The sequence below is a fragment of the Rhinopithecus bieti genome, unplaced genomic scaffold (genome assembly GCF_001698545.2).
Source record: "Rhinopithecus bieti isolate Rb0 unplaced genomic scaffold, ASM169854v2 scaffold_50384, whole genome shotgun sequence".
In the NCBI taxonomy this organism is placed as follows: domain Eukaryota; kingdom Metazoa; phylum Chordata; class Mammalia; order Primates; family Cercopithecidae; genus Rhinopithecus; species Rhinopithecus bieti.
In genome coordinates, this window is record NW_016820218.1 from 1,795,363 (window position 1) to 1,816,842 (window position 21,480).

General features: G+C 37.6%; 1 protein-coding gene across 1 annotated transcript in view; it reads left to right on the top strand.

Annotated features, from left to right (window-relative positions):
- CAST (calpastatin) overlaps positions 1-21,480 on the top strand; it is a 117,001-nt gene that overhangs the window by 90,511 nt on the left and 5,010 nt on the right. Inside the window, 12 exon segments of the mRNA XM_017859661.1 lie at positions 1,162-1,257; positions 4,626-4,727; positions 5,222-5,256; positions 5,258-5,303; positions 7,970-8,020; positions 8,109-8,180; positions 12,825-12,923; positions 15,787-15,891; positions 16,604-16,696; positions 17,977-18,021; positions 18,423-18,515; positions 21,031-21,102. Coding sequence (XP_017715150.1) covers positions 1,162-1,257; positions 4,626-4,727; positions 5,222-5,256; positions 5,258-5,303; positions 7,970-8,020; positions 8,109-8,180; positions 12,825-12,923; positions 15,787-15,891; positions 16,604-16,696; positions 17,977-18,021; positions 18,423-18,515; positions 21,031-21,102 — 909 coding nt within the window.

Sequence of the window (21,480 nt, forward strand, 5' to 3'; positions counted from 1 at the left end):
AGAGATCATATCCTATTGATGACCATCTGCTGAGCACCTTGCATATAGGATAGGCTTCCATAAATGTCTAGATTTAAAACAATTTGTTTAAAGGTTTGCTTCTGTTTTTTGTTTGTTTTGTTTTGTTTTTTTCTTGAGACAGGGTCTCACTCTGTCTCCCAGCTGGGTGTGTAGTGGCACAGTCTTGGCTCACTCCAGCCTCAGTCTCCAGGCCCAAGCAATTCTCCAACCTCAGCCTCCTGAGTAGCTGAGACTACAGGTGCATGTCACCATGCCTGGCTAATTTTTGTATTTTCTGCACAGCTGGGGTTTGGCCATGTTGCCCAGGCTGATTCAAACTCCTGGACTCAAGTGATCCACCCTCCTCGGCCTCCCAAAGGGAGGATTACAGGCATTACAGGCATGAGCCACCGCACCCAGCCTTGAAACTTTATTCTTGTGATAAAATAAGATGGGACAGTGGTTCTCAAACCTTAGCATGCATCAGGATCATCTGGAGAGTTTTTTTATGCACAGACTGCTAGACTCTACCCCCAAAGTTTCTGACTTAGTACATGGGGTGGGGGTCTAAGAATCCGCATTTCTAGGTTCTCTTATGGTGCTGAGGCTGTTCAGGGATTACACTTCGAGAACTTGTGGTTTATTATTACTACCTTCCATTCCTACATAGCGGTATATAAAGTGCTCTTAGATTTATATAAATACAGTATTTTACATAATGCTATGTTACATAATAGGCATATGTGTTATACATAATGACAACTAAATAATAGAAATAATAGCAATAATTGCTCAAATGTATTGAGCTTACTGTATTCCCAGGTACTATGCATAGCACTTTGCCTGCATTGTCTCATATAGGCCCCTTACCAAGCCTTCAGCTGTGGATACTGTCATTGTTCTCATTTTACATATGTGGAAACTCAGTTTCGCGAGTTTCAGTAACCTGCCTAAGGTGAGAAGTAAAACCAAGTTGGAAAAAATGGCAGCTGAAGAGTTTTAGCATGCTTTGACTTATTTACTATTCAGCAATCCTTAGGTATTCAAGAGAATCATGTTCACACCATATAATGTAGCAGAGTGTCTTGTTGGTCTACCATTGCTCAGTCTTATTAACCAAATGTTTCTAATGTTGTTGAGAGTACCTGCGTCTCTCCTCAGGAATTTAAGGCCGCTGCTCCAGCTCCCGTGGCGGAGGCTGTGTCTCGGACCTCCATGTGTAGTATACAGTCAGCACCACCTGAGCCGGCTACCTTGGTGAGTGACTCCCTGGGCATTTGAGCAGTGGCTTGAGAAAGTGCTCTTCCTCCTCCCGTCACTCTCTACCATGATTTTATCTCATTCTGACAAATTAAAAATAAAATCTGATATAATTATAGTATCTGTTGTTTCTTTGGGCTTCAGAAATGTTGTAGAAATTCAGACTAAGATTTAAATTTTTAATTAAATTACTCCCAACTATATTTTTCTCTACTCTTCTGAAATTCTAGTTCCTCAGCTATTGTGGATAATCCTGCTTTTTCACTTTTCTGCATCTTTTAAGCCTATTTGGATTTCCACCGAAAGCCCAAAGTTACTTTTTACTGACTTTCCTGGTAGAATAGCATGCACTAAAATCATTATGATTCCTCCCCACTCTCCCCACTACCGGAGGTGAGACTGACTCAATTTCTTTCTCTTTCCTTCTTCTTTTCGTGCGTCTCTCTCTTTGTAATTTTCATGTGAAGTATAATATTTAACAAGCTGAATCTTTGTTTTCTTTTGATGTTAGAGGTTTTTTTTCCCCCATTAGTTAATGATAGAATTTGACTCAGGGAATAACATCTGAGGGAATTATGTTTCATTACTGCAGAATTAGTGCCTCTTCCCTCTGAACACCTAACTTTCATCATCTACTGTGCCATTGTTCTAAATGCTTTGCAGTGTCTTCCCATCAAATTTTCACAAGGACACTATGAAGTCTGTCCTGATCATCCTCCTATAATAGATGAGAGAAATGAGGCTTTGAGTTGACCTTGATCCACTTGATGTTTCAGAACCTCAGCTGAGATGAAAGATATGGCCTCTGCTCTCAGCTGTCTTCAAGCCTAGTGTGGATATGAGACCTCCCCAATTTTGGGGGGTTTCAGGGTACTCTTCAGGTACTTTTTACAACATGGGTGCCAGGCCACAGTGGTAAAGAACAGGAGAGGAGGGGGGCTCTAGAAGGACTCTGGTGAAGAAAGCAGGCACAGAGGCCGTGATTGGAGTCAAAACAACAATAGCCAGCATTCCCCAGCAGAACTCTTGTAACCAAAACCTGCACCTGCACCACCTACCTCATCTGCCAAGTGTGACCGCCAGGGCCTTAGAGGGCTCAATTCCTTCTCAACTTTACCCTGACTGTAGAGCTGAGCATTGGATTGTTAGATAGCAAACAAAACAAAACAAAAAAAGCTCTTGTTTTCCCCTTCCTCATCCTCCTTTCCAGGGCCTCAACTCCACCAACTCTGGCCATGGTTGCCAAGGTTACTGTCACTGAGGCAGTTGGCATTTCTGGGATTGTGACACCCTTGAAAGCCAGAAAGAATAGCTGTAGGGTGTAATAAAGGTCAGAGGACTCAAGAAAGGCATGCAGATTAGAGAGCTGAAGGAAGACAGACCAGAGGAAGGAGATGAATGCGTTCCCTGGGTGGTTCTTGTGTGTATAAAAAGAAAATTTGTTAAGGAAACCCAGAGACCTGAGTTGTAGTTGTTGAATTTGATAATATCAAATATTACAGAAATAGAAATTTTAGTCCTTACTCCTGTTTCCAGATTCCTTCGTTCTTAAGTCTGCTTCTTCTCCTAGGTTTTCTTTAACTGTTTCAGTAATTTCTTAAGCAAGCAAGAGGTTGGCAAAGGGCACAGGTCTGGGGAAGCAGTGGTTTCCAAGGATTTTGTAGCATAGAGTATGAGAAAACAGAATTGTAGTGTGAGCAGGTGTCTTAAATCATGTAGCAACTCACATTGCTTGGATAAGACTTTAGGTACCAGTGCAACTCTTGATGTCCTTGATTAGATTATTGCAGCTGTTACTACTTAATGCTTAATTTAGGTATAATCCCAAACAGGTTAGAAACCTCAGGGATTTTTTTTTTTTTTTGGTAGCTCTTGGGAATAAAACGCATACAGTGTTCAGCCACTAGGTGGTGCTAAATCACTTTCCTAGGCTCCCTCTCTTTGGCGATCTTTCCTTTTGCAGCGCAGTTTATCAGAAAAAAAGCTTTTCTTGCTTGAAATGATGGCTAAAATATAAAACAGAAACATACTTTTACCCTAAAATTTTAATAGGTGCTCATTGTGAGGTCAGAGATTTTAATAATAAGATTAAACTCTGAGATTGTTTAACCCAAGGACTTTTACACTTTTGTTTGACCAAGAAAACAGTGGGAAATTCATTGATACTGCAATCCCATCCCCATACACTGGAAGCAACAGTTTAAAGAATAGTATTTATCCCTTCTGTGCATGATGCACTATAAATACACACACACACACACACACACACACACACATACACACACTCTTTTACACTTTTTTCTTTTTTTTTTTTTTTGAGGCAGAGTCTCATTCTGTCATCCAGGTTGGACTGCAATGGCATGATCTTGGCTCACTGCAGCCTCAGCCTCCTGGGGTCAAATCTATCCTCCCACCTCAGCCTCTTGAGGAGATGAGATGACAGACATGCACCATCATGCCTGGCTAATTTTTAAAAACTTTTTGTAGAAGTGGGATCTCACTGTGTTGCCCTGACTGGTCTCAAACTCCTGGGCTCAAGCAATCTTCCCGCCTTGGCCTCCCAAAATGCTGTGATTGATTACAGGTGTGAGCTACTGTGCCTGGTCCTGTTCTCTTCATTAAAAAAGAAAAGTCCTGGTCATGAATCATTAAGTTGATTTTTATGAGCCACTAATGTACAGATCATTGGCTTTATTTTCCCTTTACACTATTTATCCTCTGTGTTCATCCAATGTCATTTTAAATACCAGCATGGCCAGAGTTCATTGCATTTTGAGGGAGCACATTTCATTTTGAACAATCAGACCACAAGTAGACAGTTCTCACTGTGCCATTCAGGTTAGTTGGTCACAGGCAGAGTCACCAGAACCAGCCCTGAATCCCCTTTGGTCAGTAGAAGCCCCGTGGAGAAAACAGGCATCCGAGCCTCCTCTTCTGAGACGAGCCAGGCTGTCCCACAGGAAATGGAGAGGAATGGCCTCTTGTGGGCTCTGAAAGTCTTTCCTGTGCCATCTATGGAATGATCTCCATAAAGACCACGTCTTTCTTCTTTCCTGGTATTCAGCTTCTCTGTGGTACACCTCAATCCATTGTCTTTCTTATTTCTAAACCAACTGTGGGTCAGGTCTTATAAGTTTCACAGTATCAACATATAATTTGTACACAATGTTTAATATAAGAAATTTGCTCAAATGCTAAACATTTTGTTTTTTAAACATAGATTCTAATTCAGTTGATAAGTTATTAAAAGATAACATGTGCCTTTTGTCTGAAATAATGATATGCCTTTCTGAATTGTTTGCTAGCATTTGTTTTAAAGGGAGTGATTAACCACCTACTTAATATATCCACTAATGCACTTTCAGAAGGGCACGGTGCCAGATGATGCTGTAGAAGCCTTGGCTGATAGCCTGGGGAAAAAGGAAGCAGATCCAGAAGATGGAAAACCTGTGATGGATAAAGTCAAGGTAATGGCAACTGAGATGCTTCTGGAAAATAACTATCATCGATCACCTCCTCCCCCTGCAAATAAGTTAGTCATTTGTTTTGTTTTTTATATTTCCCGTAAAACATGACCAGCTGGCTTTTTCTATTATTGTGCATATCCTGTTTAATAAGCTAAACCTGAATAAGCCGCATTGTTGAACCCCCACCATGGATGGACGACATGCACAGACCAGAGGCCTGAGTCTCATCTTTGCCCACCTGCATTGACATTGCTGGGACTTGGGAAGGAAGCAACAGATGCCTGCTGCTCCTCACAGCTGCCTTGCAGCCCAGCAGGCTTTCTGCTGGTGCCTGAACCCGCCAGATTAAGTTGCTGTAGGAACACTAAGCATATGGCTATATGTATTTCCTAACCTAATGACAGATTTGTTTACCTCAAATCTACTCACTCAGGCATTAATTTTATGGGGAGAAAAAACATGCTAACAATGAAAATGGTATAATTTTTATTCAGGAGAAGGCCAAAGAAGAAGACCGTGAAAACTTGGTGAAAAGAAGAAACAATTCCCCCTGACTATAGATTAGAAGAAGTCAAGGTAAACAGGCTGGAGTTTTTTTCTATTTTATTTTAATTCATACTGAATTCATACACAGAACACAGAGACTTGGGAACAGACCTGGAATACAAAGATGTTGTTTCTTTGTATTTCAAACACCAAATAGTATTAGTCTACTCCTAATAGTGTTAGAACACCAGATACAAAGCTAAAATATTCCTAATTAGACTTGATTCTCAAGTGAAAGAAATCTAATGTCTAGGTTGCCTAATGTTTTCCTTTCTAACCCGCAGCTTGTTACAATACCAGAAATATTAAAAAACCTTATGTAGATAGGAGAACTAAAATGAGGAATAGGCCAGGCATGGTGGCTCATGCCTATAATCCCAGCACTTTGGGAGGCCAAGGCAGGAGCATCTCTTGAGCCCGGGAGTTCAGGACTAGCCTAGGCAACATAATGAGACCCAGTCTGTACAAAAAATCAAAAAAATTAGTCAGACATGGTGGCAAGTGCCTGTAGTCCCAGGTACTTGGGAGGCTAAAGTGGGAGGATCACTTGAGCCCAGGAGGTAGAGGCTGCAGTGAGCCATGATCATACCACTGCACTCCAGCCAGGATGACAGAGCGAGACCCTGACTCAAAAGAAGAAATGAAAAAAACGAAAATAAGGAACTATTATTTTATATAAGAAAAATTAGCAACTTTCAGATGTAAGTTGGAAAAATAAGAGAACCTATCTAACATTGAGTATAGTGTTAAGTTGCCCCATTTCCTCTATTTTGAAAGTACAGATTATAGAGAACAAAGGGGAAGACCCCATTATGAGTCTTGTGGTTTAAGGGCAGTCACTTAAATAAGGCAGATTCATGGACAGTTGAAGAAATGTCAGTCATCTTTGTAGCAGGCCAAGATTTAAAAGAGTATTCAACTAAACTTCATTAACAATTCTAGAAAATCAGATTCTTGCTCCTCACTCATCCATGTGCACTAGCCCATTTATTTAGCAGACACAGAAATTAGACTGAGCTCTCCATGATTGAAACTTTATTATTCTGGATACCTTTATATTTGCTTCCTGTGTTTTACAATTCAGTTGCAGCCACAGTGTTTCTATTAATTTGGGCTCATTTGTACGTTGCTTTGCAAAGTTCCTAGAGAGCATGCTAAGAGCCACACGTTCTGTCTCCACTGAGTGCCCATTCAGTAGCGGCTAGTCAAGTGCAAGTAAACTCTCTTCATGATAAGTGATTGGTTGGTGATTTGCTGTCTCCCTTTACTGAATTTAGTGGCAGTGTTTAAGGAAGCAGTTGATTCACTGTCCCTGATCACTTTATTCTGTAGTCATTTCATCCTCCTCTGACTTACCTCACACAGTAGTAATTACCTATTAATATTTTCAGGGAATAGCTTCATCTCATTTAAATCCTATGTTGATATTCACCAGCTATACTCCCATCAGGTCTCTTCAGTGAGATTCAGCTCCCCAAGGGCAGGACACAACCTCCCCTTCCAGACACAGAATGACGCAGTGATGGAAAATTGATTTCAGTTTGAGTAGGGAGCTAAAGTGCCCCCAGAGTCCCAGGCATCACTTAGGAAATTTTCTGCCTTTACAGCTAAGAGATGGTAGAGAACAAGCACAGGTTCAGCTTTCCCCTGTACCTGAAGAATGGTCAGAAGGCACAAGTCAGTCATGAGGGAAGCAGGTGATACAAGTTGAATATCCCTCATCCGACATGCCTGGGGACCAGAACTGTTTCAGATTTCAGACTTTTCTGGATTTTTGCATATTTGCCTTATATCTGTTGAGGAGCCCTAATCTGAAAATCCAAAATGCCCCCGTGAGCATTTCCTTTGAGTTGTCAGGTCAGCACTCCAAAAGTTTCAAATTTTGGAGCATTTAAATTGTTTTCAGATTTTCAGATTAGGGATACTCAGCTTGTACCTCTAAACCATTGCACTTCACATTTTCAATGAAACAAAAACCAGCCTTAACCAGTTTCTCAGGTGAAATATATATGTATATCTTTGTATTTACTTATTTTTGTGTAGGTGGATAAATGGAATTTACTATTAGTATATAGATCTTCTTTTACTAAAGAGCCCACATGCTTTCTTCATTTTGTCCTGTTACTCAAATGTGGCACCTGGAGTCGTTTATAGCTTGACATAATCTGAACCCTAAGTTGCAGAGCGTTTCACCGACAGGTTAAACTCCCTGAGGGCAAGACCTTTGTCTTTGCGATTTTCTGTTGTATTGCCAATGCTTAGGTCAGGGTTTGGCATGTAGTCCTCGCCTATGAGTTAGATGTGTGGCTTACAAGGTTAACCAGCCCACCCCCATGTAGGTAAAGGACTTGTCCCACACTGTCCTGCAAACTCCAATCATAGCACCACATACCACACTATGCTAACTTGCACATTTTCCTCCTGTGATAGTCTCTGGGCTTCTGAGGTCACAAGCCATACCTCATCCACTGTGCAGCCCCCGTGACTCGGGAATGCCTGGTGCTTGTGAGCTGTTTGTTGACATGAACTAATTAGAGCTTATTCTCTGGTGAGAGAACCTATTTCCTGACATGATGGATCTAATTTAAAATGTACAACAGCAAGTATAGCCTGTAGGCCCTTTGTAATGTTTGCAAGATTTCATACCTTGGATAAAATGTAAAATGATTTCATGCCATGTTTTTCCCCCCGGATAGGATAAAGATGGAAAGCCACTCGTGCCGAAAGAGTCTAAGGAACAGCTTCCAGTAAGCAAACCAGTTTTCTCTAAGGATATCTTTTCCTTTTGGCCCTGATTGCAATGGTGTTTGTTGATACATTTCCTGGTTCTTGCAGCCCATGAGTGAAGACTTCCTTCTGGATGCTTTGTCTGAGGACTTCTCTGGTCCACAAAATGCTTCATCTCTTGTAAGTCCAAAAGTCTTGGTTTTATTTCTTTAGTTTTTTTTTTTCCTTTGAGACAGAGTCTTGCTCTGTCATCCAGGCTGGAGTGTGCAGTGGCGCAATCTTCAGTCACCGCAACCTCCACCTCCCAGTTTCAAGCGATTGTCCTGCCTCAGGCTCCTGAGTATCTAGGACTACAGGCGTGCGCCACCATGCCCAGCTAATTTTTCTATTTTTAGTAGAGATGGAGTTTCACCATGTTGGCCAGGCTGGTCTCGATCTCCTAACCTCATGATCCACCTACCTTGGCCCCGCAAAGTGCTTGGATTACAGGCGTGAGCCACTGTGCCTGGCCTATTTCTTTAGTTTTAGAGTGGCAGAAATAAATGGAAACTGGTAACTTAGAATCTGACTAGGGGACTCAGGAACAATCATAAAATTAGTGGCCCTCAACCCACTGTAGCCATTAAAAATGTGTTGCATCATGAAATATTGTCCCAACACAGTGGATGCTTTTAGTAGTGTAACTAATATCAAGTACCAGTACCCCTATGAAAAGAGAATTTAAATGTAAGTTTATCCAAAATTACTCCTCAGACAACTTTACCGATTGATATTTCTACTTCCCAAATTGCCTCCTAAGGGTACTTAGCTCCGTGTGGAATATAGAGTCCCTTAAAGGGAACTCTGTTACTCGAAAAGTTTGGACAATATTGGGTAATGTTAAGCAGGTTTCTCTACTGTAGGATTTTCATGGCTTTTTATATGCAAATATATAGTGAGTCTGTTAGAGTTCCCAAACTTAATAACTGCAGAACCTTTTCTTGTGAAGTCTGGTTTACCTATTTATTGGGAACTCAGTTTTTAAACCACTGAATGTATTATTAGCAGTCAGTTAGAAAAGGGATTATAACAGTTTCTATGACAGTGGCATAGAAAATATATTTATATCAGTTGGAGAATAGACAGAATGACAACTAGAAGAAATAATGATACTTTGGAATTACCTGAAGTTGTTGCTTTTGCTGAATGAGGCAATAAAGCCCCTCAAAGAAGAGCTTGCTAACCAGAGCATGTTCTTCTCTGTACCCCTGTAAAAGCATCATGCTGCTCAGTCACCTCATCCTGTGACCTTCCTCTCATCCTCTTCCATACAGACCACATCACAGCAAAGCACTCCAGCCTTGATTTAGAAACTGTAAGACATGGTGAAGAATACAATGTGAGGAGGACCCCGGGAATGTGGAGTCATAGCATTACACTGATGCAGAACAGATGAACAAGCAGTGGGGAACAAGATCTCGATTCCCTTCCTCCTCCTATCATTATTATTATTACAATAGTTAGGGGTATTTTTTCTTTTAGAAATTCAAAGATTTGGAAAAAGTAACAATGAATTTATATGCTCCCCTCAAAGATATATGGCAATGAAATGGTGAGATGAAACAACCATTAAAAAAAAAAAAAATCTTAGAAAATTAGCAAAGGAAGCATTAGTGTCAACAATATAGTTAATAAAGTAGAAATAACTAATCATCATGAGAACCAAATAATCAAAATAGGAAGTTATTTAAGGGAAAGTTTCAAGAACTTTGGGGGGAAAGTATCACATATGGCTCATAATTAATGTTCATCTATAAAAAAGTAGCTCCATGCTCTTTGATAATAATAGAATAGAACAGAAATGCTATATAAAAAGAAACACTTAAAACTATTCCCCTAATAATACTGAGATCACATTGATAATAGACTATTTTAAAACATCAAAGATATTACAAGTAAAAATCTTTGAGAAGCAGTCAAAGCAGTATTCCTGTGTCACATTGTCATAAATGCCTTCATCAATAATAGAGATAGAGAAAAAGAGAAACCTGATAAACCAAATGCTATTGAATTTTCAACTGAAATTTCTAAAAGTTTTAATAAGGTAACCACCCAAAACAAAGTAGCAATAAGCATACCAGGAAATGAAACTAGCAGCATGAAAGTTAACTGGCCAATAGTTGTTTCTTTTGAAATAACAAATACTTTATAAAATACTAGCAAATGCAAAAGGAAAAAAACCTTACGAAAAATACAATTAAATTTTAACAGAGTAATATAATAATGTATGAGATCAACTAAATTATTGCTAGTTTAACGCCATTAGTCAGTTGGTTTTATGAATTTTAACATTTTACAAAACACTGGTAAATATAATAGAGAAAATAATCTTACTAATAAAATGTAACATAAATGTGAGAAAATACAATAATCAGTACAAGAGTACAACGACATTATTAGGAAACACTATGTACAACAGTTTTCTAAGATTAAACAAAAATATAAAACTGCATAATTCACAAAACCTAAAAAAAAGACTGAAGAAAATATTGCATTGGTTTTCAAACTCTCCTTCTACTGAAGGTTTAAAGATGACTCCTGCAGCTATTGAACACTCAGTTCTTATGTGGATAAATATGTCATGAAAAAGATGGGGTCACATAGTTGCTTCTGTGAGTAATTATGGTGCTAATCTTAAAATGTGACGAATATAACTGTATCAGCTAAAGTTACTTAAACATGTAGATGTAAAAATTACATACAACATACATAGAATATAACAAACAGTTAAGAAATTGTTTGCCATTATAAGTATTGATTGATTATTGGGAAAATTGTCAATATATTGTAGTGGTATATCAAATAGAAACAATTATTTATGTCCATGTAAAAGATCTATTTAAAATTTTACATATACTCATATTATAAATAAAAGCGTTTTAAAAAGTAGGCAATCCCCTAATGTTTAAAGAGTCTTTAGTTTTCAGAATCAAATATTCAGTATCATGCTGGAGGCATTTTCCTTAAAAGCAGAAACTATGAAAAGTTTATTGTCATTTCTGCTTATTATCATATGGAAGAATCATTAACAACACATGAAAAAGAAATGACAAACTTTAAAAGGGAACATTTGAATATATTTGTGGATAGCACTACTTGCAGATAATACATTTGTAAGTAACATTATGCCATATTTATTAGTAACAACAGATGAGAAAATGTAATTAATATGAGATCAGACTTATGTAAACTAAAAAAGGAGAAATGATCAGAAAAATAAGGACACAAAAAAATTGAAGGCCATGCATTAAGTCAGTTTAACTAAATATCTTAAAAAGAATGATGACAATTCAAGTCATTTTTATGTTAATTTTTTATTAAATAGCAATAAGATACTTTTTATAACTCAATAAAATTATTCAATGATAAAATTATGTCAATGATATATTTTGAAAAATAATGGGTAAATAAAAATGAAGATACTGAAAAGGCATTTTTCAGTACCTTTTAGGTAAGATTAGTCACAAACACTAGCATTATACAGTAATAATAAATAGAAAATACAATAATGTTGAGAAGGCAAACTCAAAGCATAGATCAATGGAAAAATTGAGAAATGGACATAAATGATTTAGTATTTTTAAAAAGAGTGAAAAAATCATTTTATGCTTTTGTGTAGTGTTAGATGAATTAAATAACATGTACATATAGCTTTGCAAAACAAATTTCCAGACCATAGGTTGTTTCATACTTAGTATTAAAAGGCTTAAATAATAAGTCAATCAGATAGATTAAGAAGAGACAATACAAATGTTTCAATATGTCATTCTTTTCATTTGACAACTTGTTATTCTTTTCATTTGTCATATAAGCAAAGATTTCTCATAACTGAAAATGAATTTAGTACATTTTAGATTACCTAAAATATTACATTCTAAAACTGCTTTACAGAGTATAAATGGACAATAAGTATCTTATAGTTATCTACATTAGTTTAAGTAATCTCCAATAATAATACACTGCAATACATTTCTGAATGTTGGTATCTTTGTAATGTGCTTTTCTCCATCTTTTGGTAAAATTTGCAATTCTCTTTTTTCAAAATAAGCGATCCATAGCTGGAGTCACCAAAGAGTTCTGGACTTTTTTCTGGTTTTTCATCAACAGTTATACCTAAGGTTTCTGTCAAAAGGGAGTATTTGAAATGAAGCAAATATTCAATATTTTTTAAACAGAAATTTCAGAAAGTTTCTAGAATAATATTTAACATTGAAAAAAAAAAACCCTGAAACCTGACAGACACCATATACCACAATATACAAGCAATAGTAGTATATCATTTTACACTGATTATCAGAAATAAAAATACGTAATAAAAGTCAAATTCTGGCAAGCAAGGCCATGGCAAAACAGGAATGCTTATTCATTGCTTTTCGCAGTATGAATTCCTAGCAACATCTGAGAGGGCAGTTTGGCAAAATATAACCAGCACCATAACTTATTCACTAGAACTTATTCAGAGCAATTTTAAAAGAGCTGAAAACTTTTGAATAACCTAAATGTGCAACAGGAAATGTGTAAACAAACCATGGAACTCTAAGTTATTATATTATTGCATAGTATTTACAATAATCAATATGAGAAGGAAATAGAAATAGGAAATTGTATAAAATAATACAATAGAGAAGAAAGAGTTTAAATTTCTTCTAAAATTATATATTATGAGTCTATTTGGATCAAGAGAATAAACAGTCATTAAGCTATCATTAAGAGTTATAGTTAAGTGATGGCATTGTGGTCATAATTTTATATACATGTCACTAATAAAATTTTTTTCCATAAAAGAAATTTGAAGATGCTAAACTTGCTGCTGCCATCTCTGAAGTGGTTTCCCAAACCCCAACTTCAGCCACCCACACTGGAGCCCCACCCCGTGATACTTCGGTAAGCAGCACATCTTATTTGGGAGATAAATATTTCTTTTTGCGCAGCCACAACTAGAAAGAAAATAGGGCACCTGTTTAAAGCAAATGAAAATAGGCAGAATTATTAGGAAGATCAGGCACCTTCTAGTTCAGAAGAGCCGAGAATGATGATTTAGGGAGATGGCAGAGATTAACTTTGAAATTATTAAATGAAACAATATATGTGAAAACATTGTACACATAGTCAAGGACCTTAATATTATCACTTTATAAGAATTGAAAGTGCAATAAAGTGCATTGTGTCTATATTTGAATTACTAGATTTGAAAAGTTCTTTAGCTTTCCTGATAATTGATTTTCTCCTTTATATTTTTTCTTATACATTCTATAATTTACTACCCATTATTTAACCTCAAGTGTATTTTATGGAATTGTTGTGTTTGAGCTTCTACAAACATTTTACAAACATTTTACAACATATCATGGAATAGCATTGTTTTCTTCCCAATTCACACCAGTAAAAATTTGTCAGTTTCATACCAGCTATAGAAGAACCTCAGCATCAATATTGTTTTAATTATTTACATGCTGTGAGGCAAGGCTGTGGGACCAAAGCTTTTCCAGACTTCCTTGACTAATCACCTGTGCAATACCAAATTATACATTACCGAGGAGACCACAGCACATCAAATTATAAAGGGATTGCCCTAAACCAGATCCCCATCTCCTTTGCTTGAGAACAGTGCCTCATTTGCTAGATGGAGATGAAGTAACTTTAGTGAAGTCAGCTATGCTTCCATTCCTTTTGATGTAGCATCAAAGCATATTTAGTGCTGCAGTCTGAGATTCTGATGGATTTTCATCCTGTTGGGTCAGCTTCAGGATCATCTGAAAATATCCAGAGGCACAAATGACAAAGCCCAGACCTGGCCCCGGGCAGCTCTACCATTAGCAGCTATAATCCTGGATTATAATAAAGCACTTAAAACCAGTAAAATGCCCCGTGTGTGTGTATGTGTGTGTGTGTGTGTGCATGTGTGTGTAAACACACCCACAATGAAAAAAGTCTCCATGAAACAGAAAGGAAGAATCATTAATAGCCTAGGCTGCCATTTACACTTCAGTTCTTAATATTCAGGCCAGAGATTCTGCCCTGATGGAGGCTATCAGTAAACATTTGCAATCAGAAACTTTTTTGCCTTTAAGAAGTAGGTTTTCCAGTGACACTTCTCTGATCACATTTCCCATCAGAGAGTCTTGTTTTTAGTTAACATTTTATTTGAAGATGTCACTAAACAAGGTATAAAGCTTTATTTAGATAAAAATATTGGGAAATCAAAGAGTCAAGCCATGATAATTCACGGGAGCTTTCTTTGCTGAGATTATTAGATTGTTACTAGCAGTGTTACATACACTGAAAGCATCTGAAGACATGCTTTCAAAGATCTGTGTAATAAAATCACTCCAACAGGAAAACTGCTTCAAAGAAAATAGAAGATCATGGGTGTGACTAAGCCGTGACAGGGAAAAGCTTTATCAGTCCCAAGACCTAGGTTCTATTCACTTTTTAACAATTTGTTTTCAAACAACTGACTTAGCTTCCCTGAGCTTTTACCTCCAAAAGCCTGCTTAGTTCACTGAGAACCATTGTGGGCATCAATAAAACTGGATAGTGTATGTGAAAACACTTTGAAAATCAACTGGAAAGTTCTATACAGTATTGGACAGAGTTCAGCATGGTGTCTTATACAATGTAGATATTAAACATTTTAATTGAATTCATTTAGAGGTGGAATTTTGAATGCAATGTGTTGAAAAATATTTTGAAACAAAACTTAGGATTTTGCTATAATAATACTAATAATAATTTACCATTTGTTGGGTCCTAACATACAACTAGTACTGTTTTAAATGCCTTTTCAGTCATTTACTTTTCTCAGCAACTTAGGAGTATAGGTACTACTGTTATTCACATTTCATGGCCAAGGAAGCTGAGGCTGAAAGAGGTTAAATAAGCTGCCTGAATCATACAGTAAATAAATGTTAGAGGAATTAAGCTATCTTAGTGACAGTGACATTGTTGTTCCATAATTTTTTTCCTCTAGAATACCAGCTCCCATTTCTGCAATTTAGCTTCCATGAGCTTCCTAAAGATGAAAAGAGAGGTTTTCCCACCAGTTCAGAAATTCTCTGAAGTCTTTCAGGCCACTCATACCAGTGTGGCAGAGAAGCCCCTTCCACTCTCCTGACCCCAGATTGTCTCTGGGGTTTTGCGTTCTAGGAGGTATTAGGATGGCAGTGCCGAGCTCCATGGCTTCCCACAAACTGCGGGTCATGCTGCACTTTATGAAATGCACCCCTCAAGATCTTAGAGTCTTAGAGAGGACCCACAGAACCAAAGAAATGCTCAACCTCTATAGTTGCAGAATCCTGCTTCCTAACCATCTGACAACATTAGTGGATATTTGTTTTCATATCCAGTTTTCTAATGGTGTTTAATTTCTAAATGAAAGGCACACATGGTTGGTTCATTTGCTTTTGGACTCTTTATGTGACCTCCAGGTCACCCACTGGATATGGCTCCTGAGGCTGCCACTAAGACCTTCTTAACCTGGTGGGATCTTCACCAAGAGATGGGCAGGGTGGGTGGAAGGTGCTGACCCTCCAACCCCAGTAAGTTGACAGATGCTGCCGCTCTTCTCCTGATCTTCCATTCCTAGCCTTCTCTTCTCTGACCCTGTCTACGCCCCTGCCCCAGCCCCAGATGTCTTTTTCTTCCAAGGAAACAGGTTCCCTCCTGAAAAGATGGAGTTCCTGGGCTAATCTGCCTCTGATACAGTTTGGCTAATGAGTGACTAATTCGGCATTATTTACTTTTTTAGCAGAGTGACAAAGACCTCGATGATGCCTTGGATAAACTCTCCGATAGTCTAGGACAAAGGCAGCCTGACCCAGATGAGAACAAACCAATGGAGGATAAAGTAAAGGTAAAAAAAAAAAATTCACTAATAAGTGAAATTTTAATCCTTGGGTCTTGACTCTGTCATTGTCATAGGAATACTGGTGTGAATTTAACCTATATTTTAAACATGAAATTATAATGAAGTAGAAAAATCAATCTGTACTCCACTGGAGGGGAAGGTCACTGAATCTGTGACAAAGACACCAGCAGAGCCTCCCTGAGGAGATTCTGGGAGGTAGGTGTGGCGTATGCATGGCTTCCTCCCATGCAACACAAGCAGTCAGCACACCCATTCAAATGAGCTGTTGTTCTTCAGAGTTGCTTATAAATAGGCAAAGTTGTAAATATGACCTCTCTAAATAGCAGGGTATAGTGGCCTGATTTTTTTTATTAGAAAAGTGAAACCATACAGAAAAAAAAAGATATTTTATACCTTTGGGTTCTAATCTCCTAACATGGTTTCTGAGGATAATTATTTAATCATTTATTTGCATTTAAAATACAGCTAGAAAATTCACAGATACGAATTGACATACAGAAGCATATGGGATTATATATTTTAGCCAACTAGCAGTCTGTTGAAGTCATCTGTGTTGTTCTGTTGCTTAAAAAATAAAAACAGACCATATGTTTTGCCTCATAAAAGCACAACAAATGCTGAATGCTACATTTGACAATGTATTTTCTAAGTGAAAGAGGAAATGAATATTAATTCTATCTGCTCACTGTTTATATAGGAAAAAGCAAAAGCTGAACATAGAGACAAGCTTGGAGAAAGAGATGACACTATCCCACCTGAATACAGACATCTCCTGGATGATAATGGACAGGTAAACTGAGGCAAATTGCTAGATTGGATTTATGCTACAAAGATCTTTAAATTCAGACCTCCTTGAAATAAATAGTAGCTGTACTCTTTTACAGTAGCATAAAGACATATCATAACTGACTGCTTTTAATGTGTCACCAAAGCTGACCAGCAGGTAAATATTTATTTGAGCCAATATCATTATATATGCATATGCTAGGCTCTGTGGTATAAACAGGGTTGAATACTGTTCAGTCAGTCACTGATACTTAAGAGTAATCCAAGAAATGTGATTCTCTCGTTCAAGAAAAGGCTATAAAAATCACTAAGGTGATAGGATTTCAAAGGAAGCAATCTCTGTTTAAGGACAGTAGAAAAGGAGCTGGTATTGGGATAATTAATAGGGCAAATTAATAAGGCAGCTCCAAGACCTGGGGTCTCCCTATCTTCTTCTACATCACCATCAGCACTATTGCAGTGAAGACAGGCAAAGCAATATTCCCAATCACAAATCCTGTTTCTCTGCCAAAAAGTCCCTGGCCTTTTGTCTCCCACATGATAGAAACCAGTCTTTCGTAGGTCAACCAGGCCTGTCCCCCATCTCTCTCCTATTTGGTTTCTAACTTTTGAGTCAATTAGATGATAAATAACCCTTTCCATGCCTGTTCAACAAACAGAAAACAAGGAAGACCAAATTACACCCTTCTCTTTCTGTACTGATTCATTTTGGTGAGATGATTCCTGGTTTAAATAGCACTGTCGGCTTCAGGGTCTCCTATTACAGGAACCAATTCTTCTTGCTTGCATTCAGTATTCCACAAGATAGCAATTCCACATCCTGCTAGAGCCCTTCCCACTTTAATAGTACCAACTCACCCTGCTTCCATTCTTTGGGAAATTTATTATTTAAGGTCCTTGCCTTTGAAACTGGGAAAAATCCCGGATGACTTTCTAAGTGTAATAAACTATAGTAAATAAGACATAAAACACAAGTAACTTTTTATAACACTTTAAGTAGAATTATAAGTGACAATACATGATGGCAGAAGGTTCACAAATAGTGTTTCTTTCACTTCCAGGACTCTTTCATATGCTTTCCCCAAGTCTATAATATGATTATAAAGAATAGTAATTAAGCACAGCTGCTAAAGAAATTGTGGGGACCCAAGTTTATTAGTTATTGCAAGTCTACACTCCATTTTATCCAAGTCAAGTCATTGGATAATAGATTCTCTACTGCCTAAACCTAAGTAAACCTTTACAAATATCTATGCTTAACCAATAGTCTGCCTTCTTTTTAAGGACAAACCAGTGAAGCCACCTACAAAGAAATCAGAGGAATCAAAGGTAAAGACCATAGGAACATATTTCCACTAAATTTTGTTTTATTCTAGCCATAGGGTTATTTGGCATTTTAGAAAACTAAAACATATTGAATGCCTACTCTGTGCTTGGTACTTTGCCAGAGCATGCATATAAATGTGTGTGACCATTGTTTACCTCTCATTTAGTCTTCACAAAAGCCCTTTAGGATAGAAAACAGGCTCAGAGAATACTAAGCAGCGTTTATTAAAGAGTAGAGGGAAAAAAAGCCATCAAGATTTTCTTGTTTTTCTATTTTCTTTACAATGTTAGTAAGTTTTTTTCTTATAGAAACATCTTTTATTTGTAAGTGACGTGGGAAAATACCCCATATTGCATTTTGCCTTCTGCTTCTTCACTGATGGTTATTTCTACTCATATCTCAGAAACCTGCAGATGACCAAGACCCCATTGATGCTCTCTCAGGAGATCTGGACAGCTGTCCCTCCACTACAGAAACCTCACAGAACACAGCAAAGGTACTGTGCTTTTTCACATAGACTTTCTTTGAAATGTGTGTGTGTTTATGTGTGCATACATACAAGTTTTATTGATTGATCTATCTATCTGTCTATCTTGTAACAGGGTCTTACTCTGTAGCCCAGGCTGGAGTGCAGTGGTGTGATCTCAGCTCACTGCAATCTCTGCTTCCTGGGCTCAAGCAATCCTCCTGCCTTAGCTTCCTTAGTAGCTGGGACTACAGGAGTGCACCACCACACCCGGCTAATTTTTGTACTTTTTTGTAGAGATGGGGTTTCACCATGTTGCCAGGCTGGTCTTGAGCTCTTGGGGTGAAGTTATCTGGCAACCTCTGCCCCCCAAAGTGCTGGGGTTACAGGCTTGAACCACTGTGCCTGGCTCTTATAATTTTTAAACTGTAGAATGAATCAAATGATGATATAGAGAACCTGAAAATGAAGAAAAGAAAACAAACCTATAATTCTCCTGCCCCCAAAACAGTATTGTTTTGTGGATTTCCTTTTTTTCTATATGTATGTTTTACATAATTTTACTTACAGTGCACTTATAAAACACTGCTTATTTCCTAACTGCTACTTTATTATTTCCATAGACACCATTTTTTTTTTATCTCTGCACTGTATGGTTGTGCCACTATAATGCTATGTCTGTGTTCATTTAAAGTGAGAGCGGGGCCTAACTACAGCAGGCGCTCTTATGCTCATTTGCTCTCTGGAGCTTCCTCCTCTTTTCTGTCTGCTTAGCCCAACTGGTTGACTCTTCATTCCTCAGGGCACAGCTCAAGCATCAGCTCCTTAGGGAAGACTTTCTTGTCTTACCTCTTCTCCCTTCCCAGGCCAAAGTTAGAGGCCTCTCTTCCATGCCCTCCTTGCTCTCTGGTTACCTATCTGTGCTTGTGTATCACACCACTGAGCTGTGCATTCTATACAGTAGTGATGTATCTTTTACCTTTGTGCTCGTCATTAGCAAAATGCCTGGTACTTAGCAGGTGCTCAAAACGTGATTAACAGTGAATGAGAAATGACTGTGTAATTCAACAAGTGTGAGGCATTTTCCCTTAAGCTACACCCTCTTGTAAATCAAATAGAAGGAAAAGTGAAATGAGTACCTCCTTATTTTCGGAAGAGTGAATTCTGCAGATCTCAGGTTGCTATTGTTTTGGCTGTTGTAAGGCACTGCTCTGGATCACTGAATTGTCAGTGCTTCCATATTGGGTAGTTTAATTTTTAGAACACCTCAGCATTCTATCTGTCACCCCTGGTAACTCATAAGTAATGCCTTTTTTGGTGAATGGACTTTATTTTTATATGTAACCTGCTCCAGCTTTCCTTGATTGCTTCCATTGTTCATTTCTCCTCCATAACACTGAAAACAGGGTTTTGTTTTTGCTCTTTTGGCACACAAAAGCCAGTCCTGATAGAGACAAGCTCTATTTTGTTTTTTAAATAAATTTTATTGTGTACATTTGAGGTTTACAACATGGTATTTTGGGATGCATAGAAATAATAAAATGGTTACTGTAGGGAAGCAGATTTACATATCTGTCATCTCACACTATTACTTTTTTGTGACAAAAGCAGCTAAAATCTACTTATTTAACAAAAATCCCTAATACAATTTTATTAACCTTAGTCCTCATGTTATACATTAACTCTCTACATTTGTTCATTCTGTGTTATCTGCTATTTTGTATCCTTTGACCTATATCTCTATTTCCTCCTCCTGTTCCCTACCATGGTCGCCATGTTTTATTCTCTGTATTTTTGAGCTTTTTCTTTTACCTATATTCTACATATAAGTGAAATCACTTTTCTTTCTGTGTCTGGCTTATATCATCTAGCATAAGGTCTTCCAAGTCCATCCATGTTGCGGCAAATGGCAGGATATAATTTTTTAAGGCTGAATAATATTCCATCATGTATATATACATGACATTTTCTTTATCTATTCATCAACAACTAGGTTGTTCCATATCTTGGCTATTGTGAGTAATGCTGTTGTGAATATGGGAGTGCAGATACCTTTATAAGGTGGTAATTTCATCTCCTTTGGATATATACCCAGAAGAGGGATTGCTGGGTCATATAGTAGTTCTACTTTTAATTTCTTTAGGAACCTCCATACTGTTTTCCATCATAGCTGTACCAATCTACATCTCCACCAATGGTGTACAAGGGTTCCCTTTTCTCCACACCCTTGCCAACATTTAACATCTCATTGACGAGCTGTGTTTTGATTAGCAAAATAAGGTCTGGGTGAGTCATGCATCACGGGAATTGGCAGAGCATCAGCGTCACCCACATTTCCCTCCTTATTTCTATCCTTTTTCCCTCCTGCTTTAAACAATTCTCTAACACTCACCATTGTTCAAAAAATCATGAAAAAACACCCAAAGTCTTCCATTATTTAATTAAATTGGAGATCTCAGAATAGTCTGGATTACTTTAACCAGCCTAGTTAATTGCTAGATGGATTGATGATAGCCATAGCCTCATTACATTTCCTTTGCTTTAGGATAAGCGCAAGAAGACCGCTTCCAGCTCCAAAGCACCTAAGAATGGAGGTAAAGCGAAGGATTCAGCAAAGGTAAATGGAGCAGTAAATACACTACAAATTAGTTTAGCAGTTACACAGAGTGGGGTTTATCACTTCAGTTGTTTAGTTTCTTACTGGAATCTATTTAGAATAAAAGATTTCTTAAAGTACTATCTATTCCAGAGTATGCCTTGGTAAAGTAATTGAATTTTTTTTGTGTGTGTATGTGTGTGTATATATAATATACATATAAATATATATATTATGCAATATACAAATATATATTTATATATTTCTAAATATATACAGTGAGATACTATGTAGCCATGAAAAAGACCAAAATCATGTTCTTCGCAGCAGCATAGATGCAGCTGGAGGCCACCATCCTAACCGAATTAATGCAGAAACAGAAAACCAAACACAATATGT